This window comes from Amblyomma americanum, chromosome 1 (assembly GCF_052857255.1).
Source record: "Amblyomma americanum isolate KBUSLIRL-KWMA chromosome 1, ASM5285725v1, whole genome shotgun sequence".
Lineage (NCBI taxonomy): Eukaryota > Metazoa > Arthropoda > Arachnida > Ixodida > Ixodidae > Amblyomma > Amblyomma americanum.
In genome coordinates this window covers 236,281,408-236,295,216 of record NC_135497.1, presented here as the reverse complement: position 1 = coordinate 236,295,216, position 13,809 = coordinate 236,281,408, and the positions used below count along the sequence as shown (strand labels likewise).

General features: G+C 39.6%; 1 protein-coding gene across 2 annotated transcripts in view; it reads left to right on the top strand.

The window, feature by feature from the left end:
- The window catches only part of Cad74A (cadherin 74A), an 80,280-nt gene that overhangs the window by 12,212 nt on the left and 54,259 nt on the right, over window positions 1–13,809 (top strand). For both annotated transcript variants that reach the window (XM_077648754.1, XM_077648755.1), the window contains exons 16-21: window positions 1,230–1,472; window positions 1,565–1,637; window positions 7,744–7,922; window positions 8,769–8,895; window positions 10,686–10,831; window positions 13,457–13,592. In XM_077648754.1, the coding sequence (XP_077504880.1) occupies window positions 1,230–1,472; window positions 1,565–1,637; window positions 7,744–7,922; window positions 8,769–8,895; window positions 10,686–10,831; window positions 13,457–13,592 (904 nt within the window). The remainder of the gene's footprint in view (window positions 1–1,229; window positions 1,473–1,564; window positions 1,638–7,743; window positions 7,923–8,768; window positions 8,896–10,685; window positions 10,832–13,456; window positions 13,593–13,809) is intronic.

Here is a 13,809-nt window from a genome sequence, read left to right as displayed (position 1 = left end):
TTATGAAGGGTCAATTGCTAGGTGCCGATATCAGGGTTAGACAAGAGATTCAAACATAAATTATTTCTTAACTGTTTGAGAGTATGAATACTGTCCGTATGGCTGACCCTCTGAATCAATGGAGGCTTGCCTGCATTAATTTATTCGGCCCGTCATATAGAGAGAATTTTGAGTAAATATACCTGACAGGTTTGCTCTGTACCTTTTCAAGACTGTTAATGTGAAGTTTAATAATTGGGTCCCACACAATCCATACATATTATAGTTTTGGTTTAATTAATGAATAGTAAGCAATTAATTTAATGCAAGGGGGGATCTTTAAGCTTATCTTAAGCTGTACAGTTTACAGAACGTGGAATAGCAGATGTAATCTTTGCATTCATTTCATGATAACGTATTACTGAGTGCAACACCCAAGTTTGAAACTTTCCCACACATGATCGCAATACCAGTTTCATCTTATCTCTGATGGAGACTGGCAAAGAGGCAATCTCAAGAATGATATCAGTTACTTAGATTGAAGTACAAGAGGTTCCTTGTGTCAGACAATCCCGATTATTTATAGTAGGTCTTTTCTGGTGCAAAGATGAGTTGCTTGCTTGTAAAAGTGACGGTGAAGGATGAAGAAACTAAGGGATGAGATACATGCTGATGTATTTTTTTGCCTCCTAGTAAAAATTGTCTATGATGCATCACTCTGTTTAGGTTAAGCTTAAACTGATGAGCTTCGGATGGATAGTTTTGAGTGGTGTTTTATTAAAGGAATTTGCAGAGTAAGTGCAGTTGTGGTATGCCAAGGCAAAGATTTTTAGTAATTTTAATTCCAGCATAATCATGTGTATTTGAAAAGTTCTGGCATCTACAGCTCAGGTATGAAAAGAACATTTTTGTTTGAAGCAGTTTTGACTTGCACTGATACAGCTGCTTGTTTCAGTTGCTGCTTATAAGGAAATCTCGTTCTAGCACATTCTTTGACAACACACTGCATAAGTATCGGACATCTTGGCTCATCTTCCCTATGCATGTTCCCATTGTTCATTGTTGGGGCATTACTACTAGCAACATGAGATCAATTCTGCTGTATATTTCACTGTGCTGATACGACTTGCTCCTAGCGACTGTGTTGTCGTGTTGATGTTAGTGTGCCACCGTATCACTGTAATGCTTCATGCTGCAATGCTTTGCTTTACCACATGCAGATTGCTAATTAGCACATGCCATCATTGCAGGCTACAGATGCTGATGGACCAAACCAAGGGAATGGTCGTGTTCAGTACATGATAAAAGCCACCAATCTCACTCACCCAGAAGTTATTTCGATTGATGCTGAGACTGGTGAACTGTCACTAACTGGAAGCCTGAATGTCACTGCAGCTCCTTATGGTGCCACCCGATTTGAAGTGATAATACAGGCCACTGATTTCGGGGAGCCAAGGCTTGCATCAGAAATTCCATTCATCATCCGGCTTAAAGTGAGAAAGTTTTGATAGTAGAGGTTTCTCCTTTTTAATCTCCCAGTCCTGTGGAAATTCCTTTGTTGACATTCCATTTCGTATAATTTCAGCGTAAAAATGAAGGTGCACCTTATTTCTTGAATGCACCATACAAGGCAAGTGTCAACGAAAATGCCAAACCAGGTGAGGATGTTAGCAAAATTTTATATTGTAGCAGTACTTTTTACGTTCACTGGTGTGTACTTATTCAGCAAAGTGCAAGTAAAATTATGAAATTGCCATTTCTTTTATTTTATACATGTTAAATTAGAGGTAAAATTATTTACAAGTTTCAAAAATTTTAATTATGCTAGCATATGACTATTTTGAAATGGAATTCATTTAAAATTGTCAGTACTCTAATATAATGCAGTCATTTAGCAGGAGTGCAGAGCACACACTTTGTGCTGTATGATTCTGAAGGCCACTTTCCTACATCATTTACACAACATGAGAATGTATTCTGAAAGAATCGGGTAGGACCCTGTCCCCTTATAACAAAAGGTGGTGGCTAAATGGTGGCCCTGCCCAGGAGTGTGTTCTGTGCAGGGTAGGCATTGAAGGTGAGGTACATTAGTCATGTGCTTTTAGCAGACCTGTTTGTTAGCATTCTGCAAAACATGTAGGATGCTGCCAAAAGGTTGCGTTGGTACATGAGGGATAGTGCATGGGTGTATTAGGTAGAACAAAGAAGAGTCACGTGGCATTGGAATGAGTGCAGTTTGCATAATCAGTCAACCTGGAAGCTTATTTTGCTTTAGTAAAAAAAAAGGTGTTCGGAGGGAAAGCTGCTTTGTATTGCTGCCTGACACAGCTCCGTCCACCCATATAAAAGAGACCCATGTGCTTTGTTGCAAAAGCGAATTGTTCAGCTATAAGTGCATGGAAGAGGTAGCATTGTAGGTTAGGGCATGCATTGCAATAAGAGGGATGTCAATATAGAGCAGAAAAAATGTGCTGTGTATTTCTTCTCTTTAGCAGCATCCTGCCCGGTTGTGAGCCATAACTTTTGTAGTCACCGCATTTTGCTTTAGTCATGCTGTCAGTGTTAATAGGGAAGGTTCAGATATTTTTAGACATCTTGCACACTTTTTCTTCTTGCAATGGTTGTTTGTGTGATTGTGTATGTATCGTTATTTTGCTCAGTCTCTCGTACATATTATTGTCATAGACACCTGCTGTGCACTGTTGCGTGGGCAAAAGCATGCAGGCCAAGGCGTCTGCGAGCAGAGTTGTTGCTAGGGCATTGTCTTGGTGTTCCTGTTGTAGTTCTAGTGTCCTGAAGTTACAGAGGGTGTGAACGATTCTTCTCATCACTGAAAATATTCAGGCCTAGGAACATCACAGAAGCTTCTCTTCGTGCCCCAGTGACAGCTCCATTTGTAGATTTTTGGGGCATTACAGAGCCAGTCTAGGGCACCTCCCAAGCCTGTGTACCTTTGACAAAGACTACGCCTAGGTCTCACACCTGCATTTTAATTGCTTGCCACACCTTTTTGTTGTCTTGTCTTAGAGTACACTGTGTTAGAGTACACTGTGTTATGAACATTCATAAAATGTTGAGAACGGCCTAGCACACATGCCTTGTATGTCCTGTTTGCTCCCCAACTTTTGATCGTTCTGCCTTATTTGCATTAGTACAGCATGCTGCAAAATGTGGAAATGTTAATTCATTAATGTGACTAGAGGGACTAGGCAAACATGGCAAAGTTTCATGTTTGCTTAGTCCTCCTTCATCATGTTTGCTAACGAAACTTGACAAACCTGGCAGTTTTTCATGTTTGATTCATTCCTTTTTGTTTTCTTCATTCCTTTTTACCATTATTCATTCATCAAATGAGCCATTGTAAGTGTGTAGAAACACTGAAAAAAGAATGAAATGACTACAAAAAAAGGTGTTCATTTTGTTGTTTTTTCATCACGCTCTTCTGTGTATTTTATGGTTATATTGTACACGAGTGCAGTGCATCATAAATTTGCAAGCTTGTTGGTATAGGGCTATAATGGGTGCAGTGATTTCAATCTATTGTATATTTTACTGTTTTTGTCTTGTATGCCTTTTTTCAGTCTTTTTTTTCCAGTATAATCCAGATGATTTAATACATAAGTAAACTAGATGTGAAAGTTGCGAGAAAGATAGGTTTCACAATGTGCAGGCAGTTCTTTGCTTCCTTATTTTATTTTATAGCATTCAAAGTAAAATGGAAAGTACCACAAAAGACATTTATTTTTATCATATCCCTTTATCCCTTTTCTTTGTCCCTTTTCTATGCTGCCTATTTAAATGCTGGTACACTGACAGCAATGTCCCACATGAGAATATATTTTTTCCTTGAGTGGTGTTTGAAACTTGGTCATTGTCATGAGTGAGTTTCAAGCATGAGTCATATATGAAAATATATAGATCATGTAGAATTATATAGTGGCCCATGAATGAGCATTATGAACAAGGTGGGTTGTTTGAGTGTGAGCCTTCTCTATTCATGAATGAGTGATCGGAATGCAGGTCACAGGTCAATTAAGGAATGTGCAGAAAGTAGAAAGAAGTGAGGTCATAGCTGCAATTTCTTTAAAAGGTTGCTTTGTGCATCTGCTCTTACAAGTCCTTGAGGGGCTATGAGCTCCAGAATCAACTGATTACCTTTGAAGAATGTCAGATGTGCTGTTTTCACCCAAAAGAGAGATTTTTAACTGGGAAAATTGGCTTAACAGCAGGTAGTCATGGCAACTAACCACATGCTTTTCCACACTTAATGAGCGAATACTTTTTTGAAAGAAGCAAGATCATTGGCTTTCCTGTCTTTGGGAATTGACAACGCTCGGAGCACTTTAGATTGTGATGGCTTTGAGTAATTTCTTCAGGCTGTTGCATTAATAATGGAGTGCAAGGCACAAAAACATCAAAACAACAAAAAGGAAAAAAAAAGTTCAGCGGTGTCATCACTTGTGGCCCGTCCATCGTGGCATGCAGTTTTGGACGTCACACTTGGCAGCGCGAGTTCAACTGCTCTGGTGTAAAGTACAAGTTTCTTTGTTCAGTTGCGAACTTTTGCAATAGAAACTTCTTTCTGTTAAAAGAAACAGGGAAGCAGTTGTGAGGGGTTTGTTTATTTATTATTTTAGCATGATGGGTTTGCGCTAAAAAAAATGAGAGACTCTTGGAGTTGAGTTTATAGTTCTTTTAGATATTTTGTGATGAAGATAATCTTTGCTGGTTGTCAGTTGCGTAAAATAAATGGCAGAGAGATGGTATGTGAGGGCTACGGCAAGTTGAAAATGCAGCTTCTCTCATTGTGAGCAGTCTTTGTGCATCTAAAATATATGAAAGTGACTTTGCTGTTTCTTATGCCACATGGCTAGTTCTCGAACGGAAAAAGGTGAAGGTACTGTTTGTCTTAATCTATGTGTTTGATTTTTTATATTTAGAAATATTCTGAAATGGCAGCTACATTATCGCTTGTGGAATTTGAAAAGTTTCAGTTCAGTGCAGAGGTCTAGGGGTGTGTGAGAGTTAGCTATCTCTGTGTTTCTCCCTTTTTGCATTGCATACTATACCTTGCATAAGGTTTTGTTGTAGCACTATCGCCGTCATCATCGGCATGGCAGTAAGAAGCAGAAGCAACGATGCGGATCAGCTTCTGCTTCATGCGTGCTGCTAGTGCTGAGAGCGCATTCTGTTCTCTCTCCAAGTTTGGTTCGGGCAATGTGAGCCCATGTCACCTGGCAACCTATCTGAGTTAATATAACCTATTTTTGTGGACCTGCATCCCTGACTCGTTTCATGCGAATGTGGCACCCTCACGCCCATAGTGTAAACAGGTGTTTACAGTTCTCTTTGATGATTTACAATGCAGCTCTTCCTTGATGGTTATGAATGTGGTGGAATAAACTTTGAAAGGGCTGTTTTTAGGCAAATGTTTCATGAGCACATTTATAGTGGGGAGAGCTACCATGACAACAGCAGCTTGATACTTGCAGAATTTGTGAATTTTTAGCTATTCTGTATACCGTAGGCTTCAGTTCAGCTGGTTTATGGAACAATTCCCAGTTGGTTCATGTTGGTTTCAACTAGGACCATTTGAAGTTCCAGTCGGAACCAACTGGGAATTTTTCCATAAACCAGTTGTACTGGGAATGATTGTCTTGTTCAGTGAATGGTTTCAATGCTAGAGTCCATGCCATATTACATTGTCTTAGATGTAATGATAATGTGTGTCACAAGAGCAATTAAACTGCTCCAGCAGGTGTTTTGTTTATTTAAGAATACTGTAGCCTTCACTTGAGGGCCATTACAGGAGAGGAATTGCCAAGAAGAAGCATGAATTTCAGGCATCAGCGGTACAGTCACAATCTCATGGTCATAAATATGGTCAAAGCACAAGTACACAGAATACAGAAGAAAACAAAGCATGCGTGAAAGCGCAAACAGAATTACGTGAAATAATAACAGCATGATGAATTGTCAATTGTCAATTCTTCCATTGTCTGTAATGCAATTCAAAATGGCGTTCAAAATATTTGACAAATTTGAGCTGCTACAGTGTATTCAGAAAGGCCATTCTACATATCAATACAAGAGGGAAAGAAAGTTTTTGAAACCATCTAGGCGTGTTTTATAAGACTGTATCGTGGCACTGTGATTTAAACGTGCACTATGTTTCAGGGGTGGATGAATATATGTTGCTTTGTTTATTTTTATTTGATTCCTGGTTATTTGAAAAAACAATTTCAACCGTTGTTTTTTTCATCGTGTCTCTAGCAGTTCCAGGTCGCAAGGTTTCAACATGTCTGTTTCAGGATTGGTTCTCTGATAATGCAAACAAAACTCACTGTGATTCTCTGAATTTTTACAAGTCTGTGTCGCAAATACACTTAGGTGAGGGCTTCATACGGATGAGGCATACTCGAAAACTTGGCAAATAAAAGTCTTGTACGTAGTTAGCTTAAAATTTTTTGGTGCATTCTGCAATTTTGTTCTCAAATACCACTGTTTTTTATAGGCTTTGTAGCAGACCTCCTCCACATGGGTGCACCAGCACAGATCATGATGAATGATTACTCCTAAGTACTTGAAGCTAGGCACATTCAGCAAGCAGTTTACACCATTTTATAGTCAAAGGAAAGCACTTTTTTTTTTGTGATATGAGCAAACGTCGACTTCGAGTAGTTTACTTCTATTCCCCATTTTATGCTCGTCATATAAATCTTGCAAGCATTGGTTGATTTTAATTTTACCTGCTGTATCTGTAACGCAGCGAGCCATGGAAAGAAAAATGATAGGTGTAACGTTAAGAGACCGGAAGCGGGCAGAGTGGGTGAGGGAACAAATGCAGGTTAATGACATCCTAGTCAAAATCAAGAGGAAGAAATGGCCTTGGGCAGGGCATGTGATGCGAAGGCAAGACAACCACTGGCAAAGGACTAGATTAATTGGAGAGACATTGGAGAGGCTTTTGCCCTGCAGTGGGTGTAGTCTGGCTGATGATGATGATGATGATGATGGTCTATTACGCAGGAGTAAATTAGGCAGTTAGCCAACTGGAGACAAGTAGGGTGCTGCAGCATGCTCCTTGTATCCTGTGTCACTTTTTGTATTGTGGGTTCTGTGTGTTGTGGCTGTACGTAGTGAATATGTACAGTGTATGAATGCTACATATCCTGGATGCACACTTTGTGCATGTTCATGCATTTTTGTTGTTACTCTACTTCAACTTGGAGGCACATGCTTGCATGCCCTAGTACGGCTTTTCATTTACATTTATGATGGCCTAGGGTGTGAAATTTTTGCAATGTTTAGTCCTAGGCAGTTAAAGTTGCCTGTGCATAGAGGCAATCATGACATAGCAGTCTACTAGCAGCTTGTGGGGTTATTTGTGATAGTCGCATTGCATGTTGTTAGTACTACTACTCTTTGCCTTGGCTCATGCTTTTGCTCACAAAAGCAGCATCTCAAAGCTCTGAAGTTTATTTCCTTATTGATACTGCAATCTTGTTCTCAAGATCCTAGCAGGAGAAGTAGTATTCAGGGATGGAGGGGAGGATCACCGGTTCAGAGGAGCCGGCTTTATATGCTTCTAGTCTTTGGGTTGCCCACTTCGAGGATAGTGCACTGTGCTATCTTTTTATGTGCAAGGCCGGAAACAGACATTTTTGTTTTCTTTACAAACTTATTTTCCTCATCCAAAAGCACCATTCACTCTGTCAGAGGTTGTAACAACAGTGAATATGTGGCAATTGGATGTTGTTGCAGGAACTACGGTTCTTCAGTTAGTGGCCACTGACCCAGATGGCCCAGATGGCAACATCAGCTACTACATTGATTCTGGCGCCCGGGACAATTTTGTTCTGAACAAGCTGACAGGAATCCTCAGCACGTCGTCAAATGCAAATTTGGACAGGGAGCTGAATGGAGACTCGTACCACATTTTGGTGATGCCACAATTCTTGTAACGTTCTTACTGTTTTGTCGTGCTGCAGTGTACGAAACTGCATGTATTGTTAGCAGTGAACGAAATGCTGTTGGCTCTGGGGAAACCATTTGCGTGTTGGTTGTTCTGAAAAGGATGCTATATGAAAGTGTATGCAAGCTAAATTAAACACTTTTGCTTTTTCTGTTTGTGAAGCAAGTGCACTTGCCTGAATATGTTGTTTGCTGGGACAATGACTGATGAAAATACCTGCATTTTTGCTCATCTGAAAAAAAAAAAGAACGTGGTTGAATAAAACAAGAAGGTAAATAAAAAAAAAAACAAATGTGCTACCAATAATATACCTTAGATAGAAGCACACACATCTGGTAACAAAAAAAAAATTAATAAATTTGAACATGCTAAGAACTTCAAAGTTGTGTGTTATAAAAACTTTCCTTCAGTCAGACTTTGCCTGTTTAAAGCACGTGTGAAAGGATTGTTACATTAAGTCAAAGGAATTGGGCAGTTGGTATCTTTCCTATAGCGTTGCTTGGAAGTACTAAAGTTGAGAGCATCTGGATAAAAATGACAAAAGAAAGGCGTGCCCTTTCACATTCCTTGCCTTTACATATGTGATAGTTCTGCATTCAGTGATGTTCTTTTGAGATTAACCAAAACCACTGATTTATAAAATCATATGAGGTTTGAGTGTTATTCTGTACTGTTATTCATTTTGTCGGTTCACTTTTATGGCATTAAAAACTCTGTTTTCATTGGACCAAAAATAACGAAAATATGCCAATGCCATTTCGGTATTGCAGTGTATTTGTGCCCTGTATTAAAAATGAAATATATTTTTTTCCAGGTGTATGCTGTGGATGGGGGTGTAGTACCACAGAAGGCCTTTACCACAGTGACAGTCTCTGTTCAAGATGTCAACAACAAGCCACCTGTTTTTGCAAAGGACAGTTATGTACACTGGGTCACTGAGAGTAAGTTCCCTTGCTTGCTGGGAAATCTGGAGTGTTGGTTTGAAGGATGGTTTTCCAGAAAGCTTGTTCAAATTGGTAACAACTGTAAGCATCAGCCCTATTGTGTAAGTGTCCTCTGATGCGATAGATAAACTGAGTGAGTGAGCAAATGTAGCTTGCAGTCTCCTTAACCAAGAGAAACATAAATTCGCTATTACCTTAATCCAACTTTGAAAGAATGAGTTTTTCAACAAAAATTATAGCATTATCTGAAAAACCTCTGAGAAGTGTTCAAGAGAAGGATCAGCAGGCCTAAAAAATTATGTATAGAAGCTAGTTGTAATTATTGTGATGTTCAATTTTTGACACCAATTTAATTCCTTAACGGTTCTTTTTTTTTTTTTGCCAAAAAGAAAAAGATGTATGGCATTTTCTTGTTTTTAAACTGCCTTAAACAAAAAACTACATGTTATTTACTGATATTGCCATAAACTAGAAAGGGCACTAAACAGCCTGCAAGTTACCATTATAAGTCAAGGACAACACTATGAGTTGAGCCTGCCATGAACTGTTGGAGGCTTGACAGAAGGAAGTTTTGGCAAATTCTTCATGCCAGTGAGCATTTGTTTACATAGCAGAACGCTGGCCTTTCACAATGATGTTACCGTACTCTTTGAGAAATTGTTCTGACTTCTTGTTTCTGTTAGCTTTAGAGTACAAAAGATTTTTTTTTGCAGTCACTATTCTGAAAGCACCAGTGAATGAATGTATATCCTTTTCAGCTTTCAGCTAAGTACAGTCAGTCAGTATAAATCAAAATATGCTTTGGCATTTTTTGGTATTTTTTGTGAATGGATGCAGAAAATTATTTCACAGCTGTAGGTCTAACAGTTTTTTTTTCTTCACGTTTTTATTTATGCTTTTTTCCAGAGGTTTTCAGTGTTTCTAGCTTCAGGGAACATCAAGGGTTTTCAAAAGGTGCTGAGGAGCCCCACGTGTCTTGGCTTCTATCCCTCCCTGTTACATGCATGTAAAAAAGATGAATGGCCCTTCATAAAATGCACAAATTCTATGAATAATGACTGTCTTGTAGTGAAACACTCTACAATAAATAATTACAGGGTGATTAAAACCAAACGAAAGTGGGTGAAGGAAAAGTGGTGGTTGAAGGTTGCAAGGAGTTAGGCGCTTGGGGAGCCCAGAAAGCAGTTCAAGGAGCCCAGTTTGAGTACCCCTGGTCTGTGCGATGGATCTCTAGACCTACAAAAAAAAAAAAACAGCAGCATCTTGCACCACATGTGTATTTAAACACTGTAAGATATGAAGTAAAAAAGAGGTACTTACTTTGGTGCAGGATCTTTGAAGAGGTTACTAAATTTCAAATTTAACAATTAAGAGTAACATTTTAAAACTGCATCCATACTTCAGAAGTGGTGTACTTTTTAAAAACAATAGAGGAAACAACTGTGCATTTTTTATGTGCAGAATTAGGTAGAGAGGCACAGTGCATTCGATGTAGTGTGTCCTGAAGAAAAAAATCCATATTATGCCAGCCCTGTAACAGTTAAAACTTTATCTACATGTCCCTGAATTGTTTTTTGACATGCATTACTAGCCTGGGCAAGTTTAAAATATGTAGTCGCTGTTACATTTCAGCAGCTTTTTGTAGTGAAATCAAGAATATAATATTTGTGTGCTTTTTTATACTAATCGTAAGAAATAAGGGAAAAAAATTGACAGAAGAGAATTGCAAGATAAGAACTTGAAGTGCACTGAACTGACAGAGGACCCTGCTTTTTTTTTTTCTTCAGGCCTACCAGTTGGACGTGAGGTATTGAACGTAACTGCTGTTGATCCTGATGTTGGGGCAAAGGTGCGGTACGACATTGAGGAGCCTATCATAGCAAGGGACAAGACTGGATCCTTGGTCACTTCAACTATCACATATAACTATAAGGTCAGTATATAAAGGAAACCAGTATTCATCAAAACCAAGAAAAGCATAAGGGAATGTTCGTATTTTTAAAAAGTTATGATGTTAATCAATGGGAAAAAGAGTATGGTTATTTTTCTAGTATATAATTCATGTGCTGCAGCAAGTGGGTGTGTACATATGTTGCCTAGTGCATGGTTTTGTTTTGTATGCTACCAATTATTCACTCCTGTATAAAGCTCAATAAGGCTCACATAAAAAAAATTGGCTGGGGTTCAACCCGGTTGAACCTAGTTTACAGAGCAGAAACTCGATTAAGCATGGTCAGACACGGTTTGCTGTGGTTGTTGGTTGATTAAAGAGAAGACTGTCTTGTGGCCTGTGTAGTAGTTTGCTGTGGTTAGAATCTGGTTAGCTTCTAGGTTATATCCCGGAGGGAACTTATGGAAGACCAGGTCTAGCGATGTGCCCCACTGCATGGTTGAAACTTGATGATCTGAGCCGAGTTCGAGTGCAAAGTCTTCTCGCATTTTATGTGCAAACGAGGCTTCGGTCTTGTTGAAGCCTCCGAAGAGAACTATCGGCCGACTGCTTAATTTGTAGTACGGCATACACAGAGCCACAACCCCCAGGGCTTTGACGTTCTTGATCATAAGAATCATCAGATTTAATCAGCTGTCTACGATACACAGCCGAAGCACTGGTTCCAGCGCGCGACTCCTCCATGGCTATCTGTGAACGTCGGGCAACACTTAGCACTTTTTATTATCTTATCAGATGAATGGCGAGACGTGGTTCAGCGCAACTGCGAGGTGAGCGTTGAATCGTGTTGTTCAACACAGTTGCGAAGCCGGGTGAACGCCGCCGGCTCCGCGCGCCGCAGCTGCACCGAGGCGCGGCGAGTCCACACCTACCGAGGAGTCATCTAGTAAAAGCATTTGCTACCGGCCACTCAATTCGCCCCACCACCAAGACTTTTATAGGATAGGGAAATGCATCCTTTGCACTTAAATTTCCCCAAAAAACGTTATCTATCAATATAATGTTATATAAAGGAGAGCCATGCAGGTAGGCACAGGGGAGAACCCGAGAATGAGGTCGGTTATTTTAATCCCAGAGCCAGGTCCAGCCTGAGCGCGCTTCTCGAGCTAACTGCCGCTTTGTCGTCGTTTCGACTAAGTGCAGAGGCCGCACGGTGCTAGGCATGTGGCAATATGTAATATGAACTTCTTATTACTGACTCTTTACATATTTCAAAGAGCATCACGAAATGGATTTATTTCATACCCGCATTGCCGATAGAGATTACAACAGAGTGGTCGGTTTCACATTCACAAAACAAGGAATAATGCAGTGACAAGAAATCATGCAAAGAACCTAAGTTTCTTTTGTGAGGACATAATTTTAATAGAAAATGTATGTTTCCTTAGCATGCTCATAGGCAGGAGCTTTGTGCCCATTTCTTTAGTTTATATCTGTGATGTGTGACGTGTTTATTGACATACATAGTTTTCAAATTTCACATCAGTGGTGGCTCATGAAAGCAGCAATGCAATAATTGCAGGTGTGGTAGCATGCGTGACAAAATCATAGCTTTTTTTTACAATTAAAGCAAAGTTTCGAGTTGGGTGACGTCAGTGGGATATTTACGTCTCATAAAAAAATAATTTTAGCCTTTATCTGTATCATGAGCTTTCACACATCTCTTTATTTATATATAAAGGTACTAAAAGTGGGAAGCTCTGAAAGCTGGATAATTTTTTATGCCAGTTGCACTAATTTATTTATTATAGCGATAAAAATTGGTATCGTGGAGCAGTTTAAAAAAGCAGCTTGGTTTGGCATACCATATATGTTTTATTCAATTCGTCATTCACACGGAGCTTTTGTGATAGGCGTTAGCTTCTTGAAGGACGAGGTCATGTGGTACAAACTTGTGTTGTGAAAAGTTTTGAACTTTCTTTTTTTGACCCCTACCTCTTCTATGTTATTCAGCTAAAAACCAATTGTAATCTTGTTTTCTTGCAGATAGAAGCTTTCATTGGGTGTTAGTTTACATACATTTTTGCTTTTATTCTTTTTGAATTCCTTATTCACAAAGCCACCGCGGTGGCTGAGTGGTTATGGCGCTCGGCTGCTGGCTCGAAAGACGCGGGTTCGATCCCGGCCGCGGCGGTCGAATTTCGATGGAGGCGAAATTCTAGAGGCCCGTGTACTGTGCGATGTCAGTGCACGTTAAAGAACCCCAGGTGATCGAAATTTCCGGAGCCCTTCACTACGGCATCTCTCATAGCCTGAGTCGCTTTGGGATGTTAAACCCCCATAAACCAAACCAAACCTTATTCACAAGTTTTTTCACTGATAATAGAATTGAACACACACCATGTGCTTTAATTGAATCCCACTGGCAAAGCAACCCTTGCAATAAACTCTGGCCGCTGTACGTTCGGGTAAGTATGGTAACATTGGGAGCCATGATGAACAAGCTGTGCATTACAAAGACGTCAAGAACGTATGCTTTCTTGCTGTTTTGTTGCGTATCGATTGGCAGTGCCAAATATAATGCATTTGAGTTTAGTGTGCTTGATATTGGCAATTTAAAGGTGAAAAAATGCTGAATTTTTTCCTATGCTTTTTTTAATTTTTCAGAATGCTTTTCGCATAAATGGAGTGACAGGTCAGATAACAGTCAACAGCCCTTTGGATTACAATGCAGCTTCAGTCATTACATTCAATGTGGCTGCTGTTGATCAGAATGGGGCTCTTCAGCCCCAGAAGACAACAGGTGGGCATAAGGTTTTTGTTAGAGATTAAGGAATGTGAATTTGACGGTACTTCAAAGAGTTGCCTTACTGTTTTTCTTTTCCAGCATGAAACACAGCAGCAAGGTTTAGGACTTCATGCTTTGCTGCTGAGAAACCATGGCATAACTTAAACTTTTTTCATACTGTAGTTCCCTTTGGCACGTGAGGTATTATTGAGGACTTTTTAAGTTGTCTGGT